The 24,258-nt window shown below is 41.4% G+C and overlaps 1 protein-coding gene across 1 annotated transcript; it reads right to left on the bottom strand.

Moving 5' to 3' along the window:
* Positions 1-7,467: 7,467 nt before the first annotated feature.
* LOC132978635 (myosin-7) lies at positions 7,468-23,837 on the bottom strand. The gene is made up of 39 exons (XM_061043884.1): positions 23,804-23,837; positions 23,449-23,508; positions 23,049-23,256; positions 21,648-21,791; positions 20,394-20,550; positions 20,282-20,309; positions 20,071-20,176; positions 19,679-19,771; positions 19,521-19,584; positions 19,341-19,439; positions 19,130-19,233; positions 18,896-19,034; positions 18,679-18,797; positions 18,371-18,520; positions 18,127-18,297; positions 17,694-18,003; positions 17,530-17,609; positions 17,216-17,421; positions 16,981-17,104; positions 16,752-16,888; positions 16,396-16,651; positions 16,075-16,317; positions 15,819-15,995; positions 15,584-15,729; positions 15,409-15,499; positions 14,937-15,326; positions 14,357-14,483; positions 14,159-14,277; positions 13,882-14,078; positions 12,544-12,727; positions 11,506-11,671; positions 11,298-11,422; positions 10,900-11,208; positions 8,815-9,018; positions 8,432-8,728; positions 8,232-8,336; positions 8,057-8,152; positions 7,836-7,970; positions 7,468-7,592 (listed from the first exon to the last, which is right to left on the bottom strand). Exons 3-39 carry the CDS (start codon positions 23,247-23,249, stop codon positions 7,572-7,574), a joined length of 5,820 nt encoding a protein of 1,939 aa, XP_060899867.1. The 5' UTR covers positions 23,250-23,256; positions 23,449-23,508; positions 23,804-23,837; the 3' UTR covers positions 7,468-7,571.
* Positions 23,838-24,258: the final 421 nt, after the last annotated feature.

Below are 24,258 nucleotides of genomic sequence, written 5' to 3'. Positions count from 1 at the left end.
CTGCGTGCATGACTGGTTGATTTGTATTTCACTGTTGGCATCATCTGCCCGGGGACAAACAGATGGAAATGAGCTAGTTAGTTAAATCTTGAGTTATCTTTTCTCTTCTCAGACTAATGTTTTTTTGTTTTTTTGTACACTGATTAAAAAAAACTGATAAACTATTTAAAAAAAAGCAGGATTAAACATTTGTTTGGCTGAAAATAACCACAGCACATTACTTTTTCTTTATGTATTTTTGCACTTAATAATATTATTTAAAATGAGACCCTCCTGTCAGAGTGATGACAGTATAATAATAAGTTGGCTTGTCGACATGTAGACACTATTAATTCATCTTTGAACAGCAGCAAAACAAATGAAACAATGAAGGATGATTAACATTCTTTGCATGATTTATGACAACAGGCATTATACCATGAATGTAAACTACTGGTAAACATGAGCCGGTGTCAATTACCCAGAGGGCTTAAGTGGAGCCGTGGTGAGGTATTGGTAAAGTACTCTATTCAGTTATCATAGAACAGACTTTGTGGTAACATAAACAACAATCAGATAGAGAGTGGGTGGCTCTAAATAAAGAACATTAGTCTGTGAGATTAACCAGGCGACGGGTGCAAGGCTCCGCAGACGGAGCTCGGCCACAGGTGACATGCTTGAGATTCAATGGAAGGTGGTAATCATGGCACACAATGGAGGGGCTGTGCAGGCACAACATGCTCCAATGTGACGCCAAGGTTACTGTGGAAGCCTTCTCCCATTATCACACAGCAGCTAGCGAAAGCTGCCCCCCCCCCCCCCCCACTGTTACAGTGCTGTTGACATGGCATTGTGTCTTTGAGGACAAAGATAACCGTGTGAAATTCTTGCAGAGAAGCCGGCTCTGATTGAGGAGAACAGCCTCAGAGGCTTTCAGGATCCTGCCTCAGCCTCCAGCTCAGATCAGCTGTGGATCAGACGATGGCCTCACACTGCGCTTCGTCTCACATGAATACACTTAGATTGACAGGTTTGACCCTCAACCCTTCAAATTTAAGGGTACAACTTGAAATGCCTCTCCTATGTGGAGTAGGGCTGCTCTGACTTAACTGCTTTAGTTTTTTTTTCTTTTAGGTTTATGTTCGGGGCTGCACGGTGCAGCAGCGAGACGGTTCCTGGTTCAAATCCCCGTGGGACAGGAGCCTCTCTGTGCAGAGTTTGCATGTGTGGGTTCTCTCCAGGTACTCCGGCTTCCTCCCACAGTCCAAAGACATGCTCTTTAGGATAACTGGTGACTCTCAATTGCCCATAGCAATTGAGTATCACTGGTTGTCTGTCTCTATAGGTCAGCCCTGTGATTGACTGGTGAACAGTCCAGGGTATACCCGCCCAATGACAACTGGGATGGGCACCAGGCCCCCGCGACCCCAAACAGGAAAAAGCGGTAAAAGATAATGGATGGATGGGTTTAGTTTGGAGATTTTTATGCCTTTATTTAGCGATAGGACATTGGATGAAATCAGGGAGAGAGAGAGTGGGGGATGACATGCAGGAAAGGAGCAACAGGTCGGATTGGAACCCGGGCCGCCCGCTTGGAGGACTATAGCCTCTGTACATTGGGCACGCAAACTAACCACTAGGCTACCGGCACCCCAAGCTGCTTTAATTTTGTAGCAGTAGAAATCTGCCCCAGCAACAAAATACACAAATATACCATACTCTCCTTTTGTCACAGTCCTATATAACTAATAACTAACACCACCTGCATTATTACTATAGAGGGACTATAATGTAAAGTCTGTCCCCAGCACCAGTTATCACAGCTCCTTCAAAGGTTAAGAGATAAGAAGGAGGGTCAACAGCTGCTGACAAGTGCTGAGATTATTTCCATTCTGATAACTTCCCCGGCGCTGTTACTGACAGCCGGCGTCAGGGTGCCAAATAGAAGTGAGAGATTCCAAAGCGCTGCTAAAGACCAGGTGAAGATAACTATGACCTGCAGGTCAAACCACCGTTCATTAAAGAAAACATCATTAAGATGCTTTGTTTATGTCACAACAAAGAGGTTTTATTTCACAGTATGAAGATGAAGTCCACATATAGGGACCACTACCCCTTTAACAGTCTGCTCTCTGCTGATGTTATCACTGACTTTATATCTTATAACGAATTTGTTCTCCTTTACTTTAAGGTTATGATATCATAAATAAAGGTTATTGTGTTTACAGTATCACATTAACATTAAGCACAGCAGAACAACTAAAGGTTTAAAGAATCTTTTTTACATGTTTGCTTCACTTATTAAAATTAATTGTCACACTTAGCTATAGTGCAAAAAATAAATAAATAAAATAAATTGTAATGCATCATAAGTAGGGGCGATTCTAGAGGCTGTTGAGGCCCTAGGTTGAGGCCCTAGGTTGAGGACCTAGGTTAAAATCAATTGGGAGGCCCTCCAACCAGCGTATCACCATTAAGACTGCCAGTGTCCTGACGCCTACTCCCAATCCCCAGATACTGCATGAACAATTGTCCGGACTCGCTGTGCGTTTCCTTGTCTGACTTCCTGTACGGGGTTGTTAAATTCTGTCCAGCTTGACGCGTGCCTGCAGAATACTCCCTCAAAAAAAAAATTAAAAGCGTGTTTGAAACAGAGCATAGCACAGTGGCGCTGGCATCATGCTCTGGAGACTCGCTAATCGATTACAGTGGCTGCAAACTACGGCTACTAGTGTGGAAATTATTTTTCCTGTTATTTTTTTCTCTCTCCTAAAGATGGATTATTCCTCTTCATTTTCCTTTGTTGACTTTTTTTTTAAAAACTTTGGTAAAGACAGTGAGTGCTGGGGGCCTTTAGGGAGGTTTCCTACTGTCATTGCAAAATTTGGACATTTTGGGGCACTGCTTTGGTTGAAAGTTTGTGGGCCCTCAGAGGCTCCCTACTGGTCTGGGGGCCCTGAGCAGTTGCCTGCCTTGCCTGTTGACAGGCAGCACCTCTGATCATAAGCCTTATAAATAACAGTCCTTATAAGTAATTATAAACATTCATAACAGCTTATAGCAATGTTATAATATGTGAAATAATGCATTATGAAGGTACCATTTATAATGCAGTGTCTTTTGAATTCTCATAAGACATTTTAACTCCCACAACTTGAGACTATAGCAATGGTTCAAAATGTGCAAATTTTGCAGGGGGGCCCCATCTGACAGCACTCAGTCATTGCCCTATAGGTGTTGCATGAAAACCAAAGTTTGTCAGTGAAAGTCTTGAAAGGACAATGAAGAGTAAGCAACAAGACACTGGCAGAAATAATAGTGACGAGCGCTGATTGGAGGGGTCCCAGCAGACTCTAGAATCAGCCCTGTTAATACTAATAACATGTTTAGCATTACTATGGCCGCTTTAAGTGAAGTGACAGCACTGTATGAGGTAATTAACAATGACATGATCCTATAACACATTTATCAGAACTTATAATGATGGACCATCTACTGTCCTGGAAAGATCACATTATATCTGTAAAAAAACAAAACAAAGAATTTATTTCCTCCGCCGTCTGAGACCTTTTGGGGCGAGTCGACAGATTCTAGTTTTGTTCTTTACCTCTGTGATTGTATGTGTCCTACAGTATTGTCTTTGTCCTTGTCTTGTCTTCATTTTTTTGTCGCAAATAATGTGATGCAAAACAAATTTCAGACCATGTCTGACAATAAAGTTCTATCAATCAACCAATAAGAAGTTGTGTTGGCTGTATGTAAAGTGTAAGACATAATTCTGACTTATTTTATAAAGATGTTAAAATGCTTTTAAAAATAAAGACAATCTTTTGGATCATTGCTGTTAAGTATTTTTGTCTTATACTTTACTAAACGCCACCATTAGGATTTATAAATGTGCTTATGATGGATTAAAAGTGAAATGTTTATATGAAGTGTAGAGATTTGTAGGGATGTCAGTTTCTCTATTTCACATTTTGTCTTAAGTCTTCATTGCTACTTTTCATTTAATAAAACCTTGAGGGGTTAAATCATCATCATAAACCCAGATAAGGTGTCAGTGACGTTGTGTACGAGTAGGTTGAGGCAATGAGTGAAGCTGTTAATGTTTGGTATAAACACTATCTGGACTCCTGAGCTAAGACTCTACACATCATATACCATCATCGTAACAGTGGAGACAGTGTATGGTTACATCCGGGGTCAGATGTCCTGTTAATCATGCTGATAATCCTCGACACATACCGTGCTGTATGTGAGGCACCTCTTTAGCCAGAGGTGTGAATGTGCTTTCATTAGATGATAACATACCTGCTCGTCAACTCTGAGAGTAACGGGCAGGAAGTGTAATAAGAGAAGAGAATGGACTCCCCTCTCGATAAATCATTATGTCATCTCTAGCAGTAGCTACAACCTGTCACCAACACCCAGCTGTAGACGGGCAGGTAGGGATAGCTGAGTTCTGAGTAATCAGGAGGTTCTTTGTAGCACCATTTACTCCATAAAGGTTCAAAATAATATTACGGGGTTGAGAAAATAGACCTCCTTTGATTCGTAAATCAAATAATTTTATTTTCCAAGAATGTTTAAAGAAGCTTCCTGTAGAAATCCATGTTTCAGTATTGATTCTATCTAGTGTTGTAGTACTTGAAATCAGTCTCGAGCCCATTCTCAATTTTAAATCAAGACTCTGGATTTTAAATCAAGACAACTACTGACTAGTTATTTTTCAACGTCATTACTGTGATTAGAAGGAAATGCCTCTTTCTAAAAGAACAAATAAAGTCCTAATTAGATTTTTATCCCCCGGTAACGGCCACAAATGTGTAACGGTATAAGTGAGTTACACTCCTGCTGCGCACACGATGATGATTTTTCATTGATATTTATAGTCTTGGTCTTGTCTCGGTCTCGCCCCACCTTGGTCATGGTCTTGACTTAGTCTCGATTACCTAATGTCTCAGTCTCGACTTGGTCTTGGAGCACTCTGGCCTCAGGTATGTCTTGGTCTCGGTTAGTGTGGTCTTGAATACAACACTAGTTCTATCCCTAACCCTTTAGAGGAAAATGCCGACTCAAGCAGGGATTGGCTAACAGCTGCAAGTGATTATGCGTGGTATTCGCTTTGGCTCATTGTTGACCTTGAGTCCCAGGCTCTCTGGCTTTCTTTAACTCTATTTTAAGAACTAGAGATTTGTTTTATCTCTCCCTGTTTTAGAAATGGCCCCACCTCAGCTTTCTCAGTTACTGGGCAGTGTTCCACCAACTTCATTGGTTCCCCCCCCCCCCCCCCACAGAGTTCTCCTGCCTATAGGCCTATAGCACCACTCTTCCTGTGTTCTCATCACCACTCTGATGCCTGGCTTCCATCATAAAATCAATCAATAATCAATTGTGCTTCACTGATTCTAATAGAAAACAAAACATGCATGAAGGTGTACAGATGTACCATCACATTTTAAATATAGGTCACACCATTATGAAGGTTGCAGTCTGTTTTTGGGGGTCTGCATTACGATTTCCATAGCCTTCTGGAAAGTTACATTTAGGGTTTCTGTTAAAGTGTGATGCTCTTTCCAGTGCCATCTGTTTTCACCATGGGGTGATCCTGCTAGCTACCAGTATGTTAGTTGAGCTCTACACTAATTTTGATGGTTGGGAATTATAAGATCTACAGCCCATGACCAATTCATCTACAGTCGTGCTACCCACCTCCGCTGTTGACTTTTTTAATTTAATTGAGGAGTCCACAAGGTTTATTTACTTCCAATAATACCACTGTTTTCTTTTCAAATGGGTTCCCATCGGCCTGGTCCGTGTTGCTATGGACAGCAGCAAGTGGCCGCAATACACACTGAATGGGAGCAAAGTGCAGTGGGTGATGGTGGCGGAGTATTTACGGTCATGTCTCCAAATTTGATACTGGTATATTGGTTGCACCGGTAAATTGGACGCAGCTCACTTTTCAGATGAAATAAAAGGTTATTAAAGGTGTGTCTTGTGCACCTGATTTTAAGATATGTACCACATCATTCAAATATATTTTAATATTAATCTTTTGGAATACATTCACTGTTTCTTCTTTGTAGCACAAGTCAACTTTGGAATCATCTACCAGTCAGGGATTGGGAGGTAGACACTCTGTTCTTTCCTTTTTTGATAAATCTCATAGTTTGGGCTGGCTCGGGCTTAGACCAGCACCTAATTATGCTGCTATAGGCTTGGACTGCCTGGGGACCCCCCCCTGTCACATTCACAGCATATTACTGCAGGTCACTGTCTGTAAATCTTCATGTAAATTATAGTCCTGGGAGCTCCTGAGCAATTTTTTCTCTTGACTCAGCTTTTACCTGCTCTTTTTGTAAAGTGTATTGAGATAACAATTTGTTATGAATTGATGCTATACCTATAACAGTTAGTTCAAACAGAGTATCCTGATTGGTCGAGTCTTTTCACAGTGTCGCCTACGTCAACATTACAGCAGATAAGAGTTGTTCCTGATTGAGCTAGCCCTGAATCACAAAACAGACTCTTTGTAACTTGCTGCATTATAAATTAAATGATACAAACTTAAAACTAAGTAGCTAGTTTGTGGTAACCATGTAAACAAACAAAGCAGCATGACTTCAGGAGAATGCTTGGTTAGCTCAGGTAAGAATTGGTGAAGAAAAGTATTACAATCTGTTTTTTTACTGATTTCTTGAACTTGTTGGTCACAGAACTGTTGTGTAAAAGTGATATCAAACTCGAGGTTGCTGAATATCATCACTGCTGGGCAGTAGCGGAGCGAGTGTGGGGGCAGAAGGTGCGGCCGCCCCAGGCCCACTGTTGTCTCAAGAGGCCCACTTTGAACTAATTTAACATGCATTTTGTTATTTAGTTGAATTATCGAATAAAGTTAGTTTGACTAGGTCTGAGTCTCTCTTTTCTTTTGCCGCAATCAAGACACACAATGTATTTTGTAGAGCAGAGAGGGGCCCCCCTCCACTGCCAAGGGGGTTCTCAACTTCGGCAGCAAACAGCACCAGCAGGGTGCTGTGGCCTGTTTGTAATGTCATTGATTCCACCTCTTAGCACCCCCTTTGCTGGGCCCCCGCTGCTGTCTGGAGTTTTAAAAACCTAGTCGTCTGTCTGCTTTAGTTCTGTTTACCTCGCAGTTTTTCGTAACATTAAAAGTGTAAAAGACTAAATAAAAAATGTTTTCTCATTGACAACTCAACCCGGCAAGTCTCCACCCATTGCTAGCTCCACTAACGTAAATGCTACTAGCCAAGCAAATAAACATGTTAGCGAGGAGCACCCAGCTAGCTCCGTGCAGGAAAGCAACAGTGCTGATGAAAACTTAATTGGTAAGTTGTTGCTTAGCTGCTGCTGGGTCCTCGTGCCAACGGACAATCAAAGCAGTTTTGATATTCAGCACAACATCTGAAATGTTGTCAGTAGGTATAATATTCCATATTCCCACAGATTAACAAAAGAACAACACAATGCTGAATGAGGTTTTATTAAGGACTACAGGATGTGAATAGTGATAGTTTAGGGGATCTATGGCACACAGCACACCAAAGTGTTTCTCCAAAGGTTCCGCAGGTTCACTCCTCCTCAAACCCTTTCTGTGGCAGCCAGGATATTTGGAAGGAAAAGAAAAAGAGAAAGAGCCATTTAGTCTTCAGATTAGTATTGCTTTAGTACCTCAAAGCAATGTATTTCTTTGCCGACTATTAAACACAAAAGCACTGCTATCGACCTTACACAGATCTGGACTAACACTTTTAAAAAGCAGAGCAGCATACGCGTTAAATGCAGCCAACAGAGGGCAGCATGTGTCAGGGTCAGATGCTGTGCATGCTTCAAACCTTTGGGCCAGCATCACGGCTCTTGGCACGAAGCTTGTTGACCTGAGTCTCTGCGATGTCAGCTCTCTCTTCGGCTTCGTCCAGCTCGTGCTGCAGCTTGCGGAACTTGCCAAGATGAACATTGGCTTGTTCCTCCTGTTTAGGTGAAATTAAAAATAAATTACACATTGATCGGGGAAGGAACCACATGAAGACCTTACTTGACACATTTCTTTTCTTACAGCTTCCTCGGAGGATCTCTTGTAGGCTTTCACTTTCAGTTGCAGCTTATCTACCAGATCTTGAAGCCTGGCAATATTCTTGCGGTCCTCCTCAGTCTGTGTAGATAATCCAAATGCATTAATATATAAGTTTCTATATGAGCACATATGTAGATTTAACATTTCTTCAACAAACCTGGTAGGTAAGTTCCTTGATACGGCGCTCATATTTGCGGACTCCCTTTACAGCTTCACTGCTTTTCTTCTGCTCCATCTCCACCTCACTTTCCAGCTCCTTCACCTGGTCAGGGACACATTTTTTTAAAATGTCCTAATTAGTTATTCAACATCACTTTTGACACTCACAAAAAAAATTGCAAATTGAGTCATACTCACCCTGGCCTCCAGCTTCTGGAGCTGCTTCTTCCCTCCCTTCAAGGCGATCTGCTCAGCTTCATCCAGACGGTGCTGCAGGTCTTTGATGGTCTGCTCCATGTTCTTCTTCATACGCTCCAGGTGGGCGCTGGTATCCTGTTCTTTCTTCAGCTCCTCAGCCATCATGGCAGCATCAGTAATGGCCTTCTTGGCCTTTTCCTCAGCATTCCTGCACTCCTGCACTGCATCCTCCACTTCAGTTTGAAGCTGGGAAGTGTCCGCCTCCAGCTTCTTCTTTTGGTTTAGAAGACTGGTGTTCTGGTTGCATACAAATTTGATTATAGAACTCCTCGATAAATTGTCAATAAGAAAGAGTAGTGCTAGGTGCAGTGACTGTATCTTACCTGTGAGTGCAGTAGCTGCACTCTCTCACTAACATCCAGCAGCTCTTGTTCAGCAAGTTTGCGACCTCTCTCAGTTTGCTCCAGAGCAGCCCTCAGTTCTTCCACTTCAGCCTGCAGCAGGTTGTTGCGCCTCTCAACGATAGCAATGTTCTCTTTGAGATCATCGTTGGCTCGTTGAGACTCATCCAGCTGGAGCTGAGCATCCTGGAAAATGTTCATTGTCTCCAGTTACAGAGATACCTATAGAGCAGGCATGAGCAAACTACGGCCCGCGGGCCATATAAGAAGGTCATATGTATTTATTATTTTATTGTATTATTTATTATTATTATTATTATTATTATCTGTCGTAATTGAATATTATTATTATTATTATCAACTGACATTATTATTTATCAATTTTTTGTATTTATTTATTTATATGTTATTAAAAAGCCCGCAGGCTTTTTAATCCGGCCCGCCGAACTTGTCCAAATTATATTATTATTAAATAAAATGTTATTATAATTAAACCTTGTTCGTTTTCCCCTGTAATGCCCGCGTTTCCCCAATAGATGGCGCACTTCAGGCTGTATGCCTGATATGCCAAGAAACTGTCGCAGTTTTCAAAGAGTACAATATCAGCCGTCACTTTGCTACGAAGCATGCTAACTACGCTCGCAAGCAGTCCACGCAAGAACGGGCGGCTACGGCTCAGAGGTTGAAGGATAATTTATAGACTCAGCAACATTTTTTTCACTGTCATCGAGAGATTGAAGCTACCTTGGAGTAAACTTGCCAATGTCACAACGGATGGATCACCAAATTTAACTGGAAAACATGTTGGGCTGCTGAAAAGAATCCAGGATAAAGTGAAAGAGGAAAACCCTGACCAGGATGTTATTTTCCTTCACTGCATCATCCATCAGGAATCTCTGTGTAAGTCTGTATTGCAGCTTAATCATGTCGTGAATCCAGTTGTAAAACTTGTTAACTTTATACGAGCAAGGGGACTTCAGCATCGTCAGTTTATTACGTTCCTGGAGGAAACTGAAGGAGGAGATTGGCGCATTTTTGGAGTTAATGGGGAAATCCGACGAATTTCCTGAGCTAAGCGACAAGAACTGGCTTTGTGACTTTGCATTTGCTGTGGACATATTTTCACACATGAATGAGCTGAATGTGAAACTACAGGGGAAAGATCAGTTTGTGCACGACATGTACAAAAATGTTAAAGCCTTCAAATCCAAGCTAACTTTATTCTCCAGACAAATTGCAAACAAATCTTTCGCTCATTTCCCCACACTTGCCATGCAGAAAGAGGCAACGCGAAACGCAAAGAAATACAGCAAATTCCTTGACGACCTGCACAGAGAATTCTGCCGTGGTTTTTCTGATTTTGAAAACATTGAAAAGTCACTTCAGCTGGTGTCCTGTCCCCTGTCAGAAGACCCTGAAACAGCACCACAGGAGCTGCAATTGAAACTGATCGATCTTCAGTCTGACTCCGTCTTAAAGGAGAAGTTCAACTCTCTTAAACTGAATAACTTTTATGCTTCACTTAACGAAGTCACGTTTCCAAACCTCCGGAGGACGGCACAGAAGATGCTGACTTTGTTTGGCTAGACCTACGTATGTGAGCAGACATTCAGCGTCATGAACATCAACAAAGCCCCTCACAGATCCAAGTTAACTGACCAACACCTCGGATCTATCCTGAGAATTACCACTACAAAACTAACTCCAGACTTTAATGCACTGGCAAAAAAGGGAGATCAACAACACTGTTCCCACTGAAACTGAACGTGAGTTTCTCTACTGTGTTTATTAAAATTTAAATTAATTAAATGAATGCATTTGGAAATCAATTTGTACAATGAGCCTTGCATATTCATGCTTTGCTACCTGTTAAAGGCCAAATCCTTTCATGTAATGGCTTTTACATGTCATTTATATTAGTTCACACAAACACTCCATCCATCTGTTCCTGGCCCGGCCCCTCTGTCAAATTTTAGAACCTATTGTGGCCCGCGAGTCAAAAAGTTTGCCCACCTCTGCTATAGAGTAATGATGACAACAGAATGAAATACAAGTTTCCTTTATTACCTTCAGATGTGCATGAACAGCCTTCAGTTGTTTCTGGGCCTCGGCCGCCTGCCTGTTGGCCTGGCTAAGCTGGATCTCCATCTCATTGAGGTCTCCCTCCATCTTCTTCTTCAAACGGAGGGCCTCGTTCCTGCTGCGAGTTTCGGCCTCAAGGGAGCTCTGCAGGGTGTCAATGGTCCTCTGCAGATTCCTCTTTGTCTGCTCCATCTCCTCATCTTTCTCGGCTAGTTTGCGTTCTATTTCCGCCTTAATCTGGGCAAACTCAAGCTGAGCTCTCAGGATCTTGCCCTCTTCATGCTCCAGGGAAGCCTTGGATAAGAATCAAATGTATTCTTTTTGTCAAACTTTTTTTTAATCATTACTTTGCGGCACATTTTTTGAGAAATTGATGAGTTTACCTCTGCTTCTTCCAGGGCCGACTGAATCTCACCCTTCTCTTGCTCAAGCTGCTTACGGACCTTCTCCAACTCATGAATGGTTTTTCCTCCCTCACCGAGTTGCTCAGTGAGGTCAGAGATCTCCTCTGTGTATGAAAGAAGATTATATGTAATCAGTTGCTTGAGTATGGACAATGTGTGTTAAGTGCACATTATATGTAAGTATTGCCTTGTAGATTCTTATTCTCCCTCTTCATAGTCTCCAGATGATCCAGAGCTTCCTCATAGGAGTTCTTCAGTTTGAAGAGTTCAGTGCTCAGAGACCTGGCCTCCTTCTGAGAGCTCTCCAGCTCACACTGAGACTCCTCGTACTTCTGCTTCCACTCAGAGAGGACCTACACATTGAGATACAATCAAAAGTTAAAATCATTATATTATTAAGCACAGTGTAGAAAAGTGAGAATCTGTAGAGACTTTGTTTAAACTGTTTCAGCTCTCACAAAGCCCAGGATGTAAAAGGATTTCTTTGTGCCTTATTGATTAGCCCCAGGATGCTTAAGGTGCAAGGTATTAATAAAGGCTATCAAACGATTAAAAGCTAAATATCAGTAGTTATTCCTGATTAATCAAATTTTAATTGCATGTTTAAAATTCCATTATTTTGCATTTAAAAAAAAAAAATAATAATAATTTTAGGCTTTTATTTTAAATTGTTGTTCTGTCTTAAGCACAGAGTACTTTACTTGAAGTTTGAATTTTACGCTGCTTTTATTTTGAAATAAAGTAAGGACCCTGTGGTCGATTGTAGGGTTACAACATTACCTTTACCACAGAAACAGGAAGTGGTTATGGATCACAAACTGACGTCAAACAGCTCAAAGTAACGGAAACAAAGGTCAATGTGTGATGTCATGAGGTCAATGTGTGATGTCATAAGGTGGATATTACTTTGGACTTGTCAGCTGAGCAGTCTGAGAGTTTGTTAAAGTGAAATGAGACATTCAAAGATGCAGCAGTGTCCTTCTTTTACATCACTGAGACTACAGGGAGACACTGAAGACCACTTTCTACGGTGAGCCTGAAGGGACAAAATACCATGTTATTAATCACATTTCTTTTTTAAATGCATTAATTTCAGACCTTAATTAATGATGATTAACTTGTTAATAATGACAGCCCTAGTATTAATATTTATGAATTCAGTCAAAACATTGCTAATTTATGGGAGAAGAAAAACAACGTTTTTTTTGTAAGAATATTGATATACTTTGTCAAAGTTTCTTTGCTTCTTGTCCAGAGCAGCCGCAGCAGCATTTGACCTCTCCACATCTACCATGAGATCTTCAATCTCATTCTGCAGTCTGTGTTTGGTCTTCTCCAGAGAGGAACATTTAGCATTCATTGCTTCCACAGCCTCCTCGGCGTCCTGCAGACGCTGAGCCAGCTTCTTCCTGAAAAGGAATAACACGTCTCATCCACTGGAGCCAAAGTATACTTTGTTTTAAGTAACAGGATCATTTTAAAGTTTGTGATGAGATGAGATGATTTCCTGGACTTTCCACTATGACTTACTGCAGAGAGATCTACATCCACGTCATTTAGCAGCTGCCAAAAGAAATCCAATTGAACCTGATCTATGAATGTGAGGGTTGTGGTATACTGTCATCTATGGAAAAGATTTAGTGCAGTGGCTGATCATTGAGGGGCTGTTTGTCAGTCACTTCACTTTGATTGGTAACCATATTTATCTGTACCAATAAAGGTGGCTGCATCACATAAAAAAGGGTAAAAAGCATCGAGGTAGAGGCAGAAAGGGAATCCTGAAAGAAAGAAAATCTCCAGTGAAGTTATTGTGTTTATCTTTTGTCCCTTTTTCACTGACTCCAAACACTTCTCACTTCCCCCATGCCAATGCACTTTGAAGACACGTTTCAGCCCCTGAAGGAGGGTGGTTACATCCACAGAACATGGATGATGCAGGAGAGTTAGTTCAGTTACATCAAAAAAATTGGCTTTTTTGTACTTAACGCCATTTCCCACATGTGCACCGGTTGCCTCCACAGTTTATCCTCTTTTCATGTTGCATTGCCCCTTTAAATTCACAAAAAAACACAACCCCAAAGATTTAAATGAGCCATATGTAACCATGACACCTAGCGTTTAAAACGGGTACTGCAGTCCAAATTCAAAACATTAAAAAGAGCTGTCTCCCCCCACTCCCTTCTGCGTAGTCGTTACACCATAGGTTGCCATGTTGCAACACTGAAGCTTCAGTGTTTATCCAGCTCTGCATTGGTCTGTAAACCTTTCTGCATTCTAACCTCTCTCCATTTTTCAAAAAGCATCTCCAATATTGATCCTAGTTTGAGCACGTTTCTGCTCGTGGAGCTTATTAGAAACATGCAGAGGCTTTTTAGGTTGGGTACAATCACTTCTATCTGAACCAGTTCTCTTGCTCGCTTCCATCGCTGCATCACCTGTTGGTTTGCTGTTTTTAATTCTCTTGGAAATGCCCGACAGGTTAACTATCTCTATTTTGTTCATCATACAAATCCATTCAAAGTCACATGTTTTAGATTGATGTTCTTGTATGTCCTGGACTTACTTTGCCTCCTCCAGTTCCTCGGTTCTCTGGATGGCGTCAGTTTCGTACTTAGTTCTCCACTGAGCCACCTCAGAGTTGGCCTTGGACATGCCGCGCTGGAGTTCAGCCTTGGCCTCCTGCTCTTCTTCATACTGCTCTCTGAGCAGGTCACAGTCATGCCGAGCAGACTGCACTGCATGGGCCAGGGCATTCTTGGCCTGGATTCATATTGATGATATGTCTGTTTTGCATGGATATACAACTGACATAAAATATTTTACATTTTGCCATTCCATACCTTGACTTCTTCCTCGAGTTGTCTTTTCAGATCCTCAAGTTGTTGGTTGTAGGAATTCTTCCCTCTGGTCAGCTGAGAGATCAGTGACTCCTTCTCCTCCAGCTGTCTTGAATACTCATCTAGAAATACAAAGGTTACAATGGCTTTGTTATATAGAAAATTCCTTATAATTTTAAGGAAAAAGAGTAAAACACTGACCATTCTCAGCTTGAAGCTTGGCTTTTTGGGTGGTGAAGTCATTAAGGGATCTCTGATATTCATCACACCTGCTCCTGTAGTCATTCATCTGATCCTCCAAAGTTCGGCAGCTCTTCTCCATGATAGTCTTCAAAAGTAATAAACCATTGTTTACCACAATTTATAATCACTATTCTACTACTATGAGGAAATTAAAAACAAGAAGAAGAAGAAGATGTACTTTATTAATCCCGCGCGGGAGGGTTGATGAACATGCTACACATACATGTACAAACAGGATCCTATGGACATGAACTAATGGATGTCAACAGGGGGGTGGGGGGGGTGACTTGCTCAAGGGCATCTCTGCAGTGCTCAAGAAGTGAACTGGCACCTTTTAAGCTACCAGGCCAATTTATAGACTGGGACTTGAACTGATAACCCTATGGTTCCCAACCAAGGACCCTACAGACTGAGCTACTGCCGCCATTTAACTAAGCAAGTGGTCATATAATGTCCTTCTATACATTTATTCACTTCTATCATCTAGGATGGGCAGACTTTATTTCCTTGGTAACATCACCTCTTTATGCACACCTACCTTAGACTTGACAATATGTTCCATATTGGAGACCACATCATCCAGCTCCAGCCTGAGCTCACTCTTCTCCTTCTCCAGTTTCTGTTTGACTCTCTGCAGGTTGTCAATCTGCTCTCCGAGGTCAGCGACACTGTCGGCCTGTTTCTTCCTGAGAGTGGCAGCAGTGGCTTCGTGCTGCAGAGTGGCCTCTTCAAGGTCTCTGCGGAGCTTCAGGAACTCTGCCTCCCTCTTCTTGTTCATCTCAATCTGGGCAGATGTTGCTCCACCAGCCTCCTCCAGCCTCTCACTGATCTCCTCCAGCTCTCTGGCCAAGTCTGCTCTTTGCTTCTCCACCTTAGCTCGGGCAGCTCGCTCTGCCTCCAGCTCTTCCTCCAGCTCCTCAATGCGGGCCTGTACAAAAGAAGATTTAGTTCTACTACCTTCTGGGTTTTACCAACTTTGAACCATAACTGTACCATTAATCATCCATTACCTGGAGCTCCTTCAGTTTCTTTTGAAGCTGAATGGTTATCGCCTGCTCATCCTCGATTCTACCGTTCAGCTGGCTGACCTCGAAGTCTTTCCTGCATCAATGTGTTAAATCAGTGTTAGCTGTGAACACATTATGAGGACCATACTTAGTAAATAATGTCAATATGTCTATGTACTTCTTCAGTCTCTCCTCCAGCTGTTGCTTGTCATTTTCCAGATCCATTACAGTCTCTTGGCTCAACTTTAAGTCTCCCTCCAACTTCCTCTTGGCTCTCTCGAGGTCCATACGCACTTTCTTCTCTTGCTCAAGAGATCCTTCAAGCTTATAATAACAAAAGTTAAAACAAGTTTTGAATTATTTGATTTTTAATCTTATATGATATGAGTTACACATTTTTCACTTCCTCTTACATCATCTACTTGCTGCTCCAGCTTAGCCTTGGCCTTGGTCAGAGTGTTGACTTTGTCTTCTTCACTCTGCAGGTCATCCAGTGTTTGCTGATGAGCTTCCTGTAACGCTTTCTTTTCTTTGGTCAGCTTAGCAATGATTTCATCCAGAGCTGCCATCTCCTCGACCAGGTTCTTCACCTGTGACAAGTAAAAAGAAGAAGTACAGAGTGCCTCATTAAGTTGCTGACCTGAGTTGAGGGAATGTTTGATGTCATACCTTGTTCTCAGTGGCGTGCTTCTCTTTCTCCACTTTGGCCAGAGTTAACTCCAAGTCATCAATGTCCTTCTTTAACTCTGAACACTCATCCTCCAGCTTCCTCTTCTTAGCTGTAAGTTCAGCGTTCATCTCCTCCTCATCCTCCAGCCTCTCTGTCAGCTCTTTGGCTTTTGCCTCAAGTTGAATTTTATTTTTGATCAGCCCCTCACATCTTTCTTCTGCATCACAGAGGTTATCTTGCTCCTGGACAAAACATTTTAATCTCATTAGCACATACCTAAATGACATGTGAAATATATGGCATTAGAGTGCCACTCTTACTGCTTGAACTTGGAGCTGCAGGTCATTCTTTTCTTGGAGAAGAGAGACCATTTTCTCCTCTAGTTCCTTCCTGCGGGCTTCAGATTTTGCGTAAGCCTCTTTCAGTTTCAAGAATTCTTCCTTCATGTTGGCCATCTCTTTCTCTGCTTCAGCAGATCTCAACAGAGGTTTGATCTTGAAGAACAGCTTCATCCAGGGCCAATTCTTGACCCCCATGAATGAACGCACATTCCATTGGATCACCAATAGTGCATCTCTAAAATGTTTTTAAACAAAACAGGAGGGTTAATTTAAATGTACAAATGACAAACTATTGGCATCTTAAATGACCACCATCAGCTAGACACTGAAGATACCTGCGTTCCACCATTTTCTGATACTCAATACGTGACAAAAGGCCACGGGCTCTTGCTTGAATAGCAGTGATGATTTTGGAGAGACGCTCATCTCTCATCTCTTCAAGGAGACCCAGCAGTCCAGCCTTGAAGAACACCTTAAGAGACAAATGGATATTTAGCTTTTTGGGCCATCTTGTCATCACAATTTTAAATAACTTTTCCAAATACCAAAAAAATCAGATGATACCTTTGTGTGTCCAAACTTGTATTGGTTGTGGTCAATGTCCAGAGACCCAAGAAGTTTCTCTGCTCCCTTTTTGCTGTCAATGAACTGACCCTCAGGGATGGCAGCAGGATTCAGGATGCGATATCTGCAAATAAAAAATATATATAAGACTTTTTTTAATTAGGATCCCCATTAACACCAGCATAGACATCGGCTGCACAGAGGGGTCTATAAATAATGTTTCTAACCATTCTACCTCTGTTTGAAATCTCCATAGAGGATCCTGTTGGGGAAGCCCTTCCTGCAGATCCTGATGCCCTCCAGCACACCGTTACAGCGCAGCTGGTGCATCACCAGAGGGTTCTCCATGGCCCCAGGAGTCTTGGTCTCATTGGGGATGATGCAGCGCACAAAGTGAGGGTGAGTGGACCGCAGGTTGGTCATCAGCTTGTTCAGGTTCTCCTTTTATATGCACAAGCATACATGTATAAACATTTGCTGTTAAAGCATTCATTTTAAAGTGATATTCTAGATTCTGAGATAAAATCAATACAGAATGATGTACGTTACCCTATGAAGAGCGGACACAGTCTGAAATGAGGATCCCTTCTTCTTCTTCTCTTTCTTGCCCTCAGTACCCTCGCCCATAGCTGTTCAAAAAAATAAATGGGTAACCTTAAAGTTAAACAAAAATTAGATGGTCAACTCCAAAAAATATATTTACAGAAGAGTACCTGAGTCAGCTCCAGCGTAATGTACAAAGAGTACAGATAACAGCTTTAGATTTGACTTCTGGTAGAGTCCAACAACAGTCTCATTTAGAGGATCTTTGTTCTTCACCAGCCAGTTGTTGATGTTATAATCAACAGTTCCAGCGTAATGCATCAGGGCAAAATGGGCCTCTGGTCTCCCTTTGACAACTCTGGGCTTCTGGAAGTTTGCAGATTTTCCCAGATGGTTGTCGTAGAGCTTAGCTTTAAAGCTGGTGTCTGAGGCTTTGGGGAACATGCACTCCTCTTCAAGGATGGACATGATACCCATGGGCTATAAAAAACAGTAAAGTTCTCATTGCACTGTTTAAAAATGGACAATGGACCTCTATAATGGACTTGAAATAGAGAAAAAGAAAAGATAGAGATTCTTGATAGAGAATTGTTCTTAACTCACCTTTTCAATCAGGTCGATACAGGCCTGCAGGTCCATACCAAAATCAATGAAAGTCCATTCAATGCCCTCTTTCTTGTACTCTTCCTGCTCCAGCACAAACATGTGGTGGTTGAAAAACTGTTGCAGTTTTTCATTGGTGAAGTTGATGCACAGCTGCTCGAAGGTGTTGAACTGAAGAAAGACAATTTTAAGACTGTTAATCTGTGAAATGTTACTAGAAAAGTCGGTTTTATCGATTGCTTACATCAAAGATCTCAAATCCAGCGATGTCCAGTACACCAATGAAGTACTGGCGGGGTTGTTTGGTCTCCAGTGACTGGTTGATTCTTATGACCATCCAGAGAAACATCTTCTCATAGACAGCCTTAGATAAAGCCCCAACAGCGTAGGTCACCTGTGGAACAGTTGATGTATTGAATACTAATGTGTTTTGTCATAAAACCTTTAAGCCTTTGCAGAAGTAACCACATTAGAACACAGTGTGCTCCTGTAGTAGGTGACATAATCTTTGTGTATAACAAAGATCAAGCTGGACTTTTCCCTGTGTCTCACCTGAGCGACATTTTGACCCTTGGTGACCCACTCGTTTCCTACTTTGACTCTTGGGTGACAGAGACCTTTGATGAGGTCAGCAGAGTTCAGGCCCATCAGGTATGCAACTTTGTCCGCAACTGTTGAGAAAATGTGGAATTTTCAAGCTCCTCATTACTCTTGTTTTGTATTATTTTAGCAGGATTGGCATCTGGTTGTTTCAAAGACCACCGGTCACCTTCAGTGCCGTCAGCCTCGGCCTGCTCCTCTCGTTGCTTGTTCTTGAACTTCATGTTGCCGTGGTGCATGATGGCTCCAGTCAGCTTGTAAATGCCGTTCTTCTCCTCTTGAGTGAAGCCCAGCACGTCAAAGGCATCCTGAAATTGATATCAATTGTCAGAAATGTACTACTGGCATCACAAAGACAGATTCATTCATTTATTGTTGACTGGAATTTGAAGAGTTAGCTAACGTCAGTGGCCATCAGCTCGTCAGCGTCATTGATGGAGGCTACGGTTGTCTCTCCTTGGGAGATGAAGGCGTAGTCATAGGGGTTGTTGGTGATGAGCAACATCTCTATGGAGGAAATGGACCAATATTAGTCCAAATATCTTGCTCTATTAATATGTACTTATAGTTTCATTATTTATGTCTCTTGACAATAACACATGTCAGATGCTCACCCAGAAGCTCAGGCTTTTTCTGAGACAAGATCTGGTAGAAGATGTGGTAGTCCCTCTCAGCTTTGAGCTGAAAGGTCACACGAGACTTTTCCAGAAGGTCTGGGAGACAACAGGTTTATTATTTTTTCTGACGAGTTGATATAGGATGCCTTCAAATCTGTTTCATAAGCATTTACTTACAAGTTTCAATATCAGCAGAGGCCAGTTTTCCTCGGTTGTCAAAATGAATTCTGATGAATTTACCCTAAGAATAAAGCAAAAGGTTCACTTATGAGAAAGAGTAATGATTCCACCATTATTGATGATCAGGCTGCCTCAATGCAGCTACAGACACTCACAAATCTAGAGGAGTTGTCGTTCCTGATGGTCTTGGCGTTCCCAAAGGCCTCCAGAGCAGGATTAGCCTGGATGATTTGATCCTCCAGGGTTCCCTGTCAAACATGAAGGCCCACAAAGATAAGTCAGACAAACTGACTTCATCTACGACATTTTTTAAGGTTTTAAACACTTCTGGAACTTCAAATTATGTCGGGAGTAGTCTATGAAAGTGCATATCCAACTTTAGACAAGGCCTTCAACCGGACAAATGAAATACTGTTTCTGTAAAAGGCGGTTAAAGAGCTGGTGGTAACAATCTTTGTGTTGTTTGAAGATGTATTGTCTGTAGTTTGAGCAGTTTAAGAGTCCTTTGAACCCCTTTAACAGCTCAATAATCTGATAGATTATTCACCTTGTCTTTAGTGTTGGAGTCTTTCTTTACTCCTCCAGCTGCAATACTGGCAAAGTACTGGATGACTCTTTTTGTGTTGACAGTCTTTCCCGCACCAGATTCTCCGCTGTAATTACAAAGTCAATGATCAGAACTTACTTTGGCATACGGTAGAAAACGTTGGTTTTTCAGAGCATACAGTGTTGTGGTTGATGTGGATGATTTTACGTACGTGATCAGAATCGACTGGTTCTCACGGTCTTAAAAAAAAAGGGAAAGAGAGCTTTGGTTATTTTGAAGATTCAACGTTCATCTTAAATATTGAATTTCATATTTGTTCATACCTGCCAGCATGTACTGATAGGCATTGTCAGAGATGGAGAAGATATGAGGAGGAGCTTCACTCCTCTTCTTTCCTCTGTAGGCAGCGACCACCTCCTGGTTGTACACCGGCAGCCACTTGTAGGGGTTGACAGTCACACAGAAGAGCCCCGAGTAGGTCTGTAAGATTCATCGAATAAACGTTTTAAAGAGGACACATTATCCCCCTTTTCCATCTTTTCAAACAGTCCCCTCTGGTCTAAATGAAACATCTGTGCTGTGCTTTGGTCAAAATATAACATGAATCAAGCACCAGAGGAGGTTTGTGACCCTGTATAAACCAGCTCTCTCAGAACGCTCCGTTTTGGTGTGTGTGTCTCTTTAAATGAAATGACTCCCCCCCTGAGTTTTCCCGGTAGACATCACTCCTCTGTAGTGAGAATAAAAATGGTGGATCTGCGCAAAAGTTTTGTTCTAGGCTGGAGGTGGAGTTCATGGGTGGAGATATCAGGGGGGGAGGTTTTTTTTTTTTTTAACCAGAATCCCACTGTGACATCATAAGGTGAGCAAGTTTGAAACGAAGCATTTTTCTCTGTGTTGTAAGACTTATGCAGACCACAAACAAAGGACTGGATGGGTTTATTTCACATTTTGTGGGGCAGTAGACACTCAGGTTACCCAAATAAAGGTTCAAAAACACTGTACATTTTTCATAATATGTCCCCTTTAATATGAACCATTTGACTTTCAGTTCATACATTTTATGTTTCATCACATCTTGAAGAGAAACTAGAACATACTGTACAGCTTACTGTATCACATGTAGACAGTTTCCAGCAAAATGCTTCAGTCAGAGAATTCACATTTGTATTTGTTTAAAATATTTACTGCAACAGTAGAACATAGTCGGGGTTTGGTGTCTAGGCTCCGACCTCATCACTTGACGCAGTTTTAATTTACATGCAGAAATGTGAGGAGTGATGAGATGATAAACCCTTCAGTCTCAGCCTACAGGTGGGTGGTGGTGGGGCTGAGCCAGAGTGCAGTAACTAGTGCAAGAGCTGACAATGAAAGAGCAGGAAGACATCTTGCAGCTTAAATGGATCGCTAATTGGAAGGAGGTTTTTGTTCGGTGATGGTGGATAACAACGCATGTCAAGTGTGAGATCAGTGCAGCTCCAGTTGACTGCTTTAACTTATTTTTTTTAGACAAACTATTTGATCCATACTTTAAATTGTGCAAGTTACAGTTTGTAACAAATCTTAGTTTCACTCACGTAGATCATCCAGGCTGCATAACGCTCTTTGAGGTTAAACAGCACAGCAGGCTCGTGGAGGAAGGTCAACATGGCCATGTCCTCAATCTTGTCAAACTTTGGGGGATTCTGTTGCAGAATCTGCGTGTCCTTTACGGTCACAGTCTGAGGGGAAAAGGAATGCAGTTTTGTATTTTTTAAATGTTTGTCATGGACACATCAATTTCACTTAGAAATGTTTGAATGAAGTCAGAACATTCAGACACCTACTGTTGCTATGGTTACCTGCATGTGATACTCTATTATTTTCACCATTATTTGTGTAACAATTGAAAGCATGCCAGATTATTGAAAGATGGCAGCATTGCTTTCACGGCGGTGTACTGACAAGAGACACTATAAATGAAGTAGGAGCCACTCTCTTATTTGCACTTGTATTTACACTCGCTCAAGGAGAGAGGCTCTAACTTTCACACAGATTAACACTCAGATTAACACTTACAGACAGGACTCCCACACAGACTAGATTCACTCCCACACAGATTCACTCCCACACAGATTCACTCCCACACAGACTAGATTCACTGCCACACAGACTCCCTCCATCACAGACTCATGTGATTCTGCTGATCTTACTGCTTCATGGTAACTGAAGTAACACAGTTAATCAAACTGACTTCAGGATATTACTTATTATTATTTTTTCTCATCGTCCACTGCACAGCTCCTACATTGCACCTTTTGTACATTTTGTGTTTTTTATTTTTATTTTTTATAGTTCATATTTTACATTTTTAAATTATATTTTATATATTGTAATATCTTCTTATACTGTATTATTTAAGTTGTTGTTAGTTCTGCTTTATTTCCTTGTTAATTGTTTAGCACCAATACACCAAGTCAAATTCCTTGTATGTGTAAATGTACTTGGCAATAAACCCTGATTCTGATTCTGATTCTGATTCTGATTATTTTGCTGGGACAAATTGGTTGCAAATGTACAAAATAAAGAGAAGCTGAAGCTGAAACTGACACTCACTTATATCGTCACATGAAAAGTAAGCAGAGGTTTGATTTCTGTATTGTTAATAATATCATGAAGGCCTTTTAGTGTCAAATATAACTTTAAAACCAAATCTGTCTACAGCCTGCTTTTTAGTTCTGGTTATTCTAAAATGATCACAACCGTTGCTCCATGACAAAAACATTTTATTTATGAGGATAAACCCCCTTAAGATATAACATCTCATTTTCAAAGGATCCTAACAGAAAACACATTTATTTTAAACTTAAAAATTCAACAATTTAGCAACTTAACCTCATTTTCACTCCTTTTGAACATGTTAAGCTTAGAGTTGTTAGTGAGGACATCACATGAGATGTTAATGATGATAAACATAGTGACTGAATGTCACCACTGACCTTCCCATTCTGCGTCTCCACAGTGACCTTGTCTCCATCTCGGCTGGTGATGGATGCCTTCACAAACTCTTCCACTGGATCCGGGATGAAGCACTCCTTCTTTATGTCGAATATGCGCGTGGATGCCTCCATGCGCTCCTTGTCTGACTTCCTCAGGTACGAGGCTGCCGGCCCATACACTGACATCTCCGCGTCCCCCATGGCTGCACTGATTTACACAAAATGTATTCATGATTGATAAACACTTCACTCCCACTCTGCAGTCCAGCTTGATACAGTGTCTGCTCTTTAAAACTTGTTAAACATTGGTCAAGTAAACGTTTCAAAAATCAATCATCATAAACTGCTTTAATTTTGTTGCATTAGATTTCTTAGAAAGCATGATGACAGGAGAGTGTACCTGTGGGTTCAGGTCTGAGGACAGGTGAGATCAGGCTTCAGAGTATAGTCAGTGATGAACCTGAAGGGGGCAGAGAAAACTCTTTAAACTTTAAAAAAGGAAAACTCTAATCTCTTTTGTATAGTGAAGATACATTTTCATTTCATTTTTTTCATTTTCATTTTCATATTTGATTTATTTGCTCATTTCAGTGTATGGTTTCAACACAATAATACACAACAAAAAAATGTTTTCTCATAATACTGAAACACTGTTCATGAAAACTTAAAGTTAAGTTAAAATTTTAATTTCAGATACCTTTAGATGAGAAAACAGCAGGAATAACAGTATAGTACAAAAATCAGTGCAGACTTACGGAGGCCAGGTGAAGAGAAAACAGCTGCTGGACCTGCAGGGAGGGCAGGGATCAAATATATAACCCCTGATAACCCAGCCTTACAAGGCCAAGGGCATCATCATGACCTGCACACACACACACACACACACACACACACACACACACACACACACACACACACACACACATACACACTGTGCTTATCGCCATCACTTGTGACAGGGCTCACTATAGCTCTCATGATGTTTGGCTGCCCTCTCTGCTCACAACCCAATAATGTGATTATTCGGGAGCAGTGCCAGCATAACTTTTCTATGAATCACCACCGCTTAGCCTCTCTATCTCGAATTCTTCCACACTTTTGTTTTTCCTGTCATCTCTTGTACCGAATTCTTTCCCTGAGTGAGGACCGCTTGTTGACAGAAACCAGGATCTATTTATTGCCTGTCAGAGTGTAACACCAAAGGTATGAA

The sequence above is a fragment of the Labrus mixtus genome, chromosome 8 (genome assembly GCF_963584025.1).
Source record: "Labrus mixtus chromosome 8, fLabMix1.1, whole genome shotgun sequence".
In the NCBI taxonomy this organism is placed as follows: Eukaryota; Metazoa; Chordata; class Actinopteri; order Labriformes; family Labridae; genus Labrus; species Labrus mixtus.
Note: the sequence above shows the minus strand (reverse complement) of the source record. Positions and strands in the feature narration are given on the sequence as shown.

Excerpts from the sequence above, each read along its gene's own strand:
- LOC132978635 (XM_061043884.1), bottom strand. The coding sequence starts at position 23,249 with ATGGGGGACGCGGAGATGTCAGTGTATGGGCCGGCAGCCTCGTACCTG. Across the intron at positions 19,585-19,678 it reads ACGACAACTCCTCTAGATTT|GGTAAATTCATCAGAATTCA; the intron begins GTGAGTGTCTGT and ends CTTTATTCTTAG. Across the intron at positions 16,889-16,980 it reads ACAAGTTTGGACACACAAAG|GTGTTCTTCAAGGCTGGACT; the intron begins GTATCATCTGAT and ends TTGTCTCTTAAG.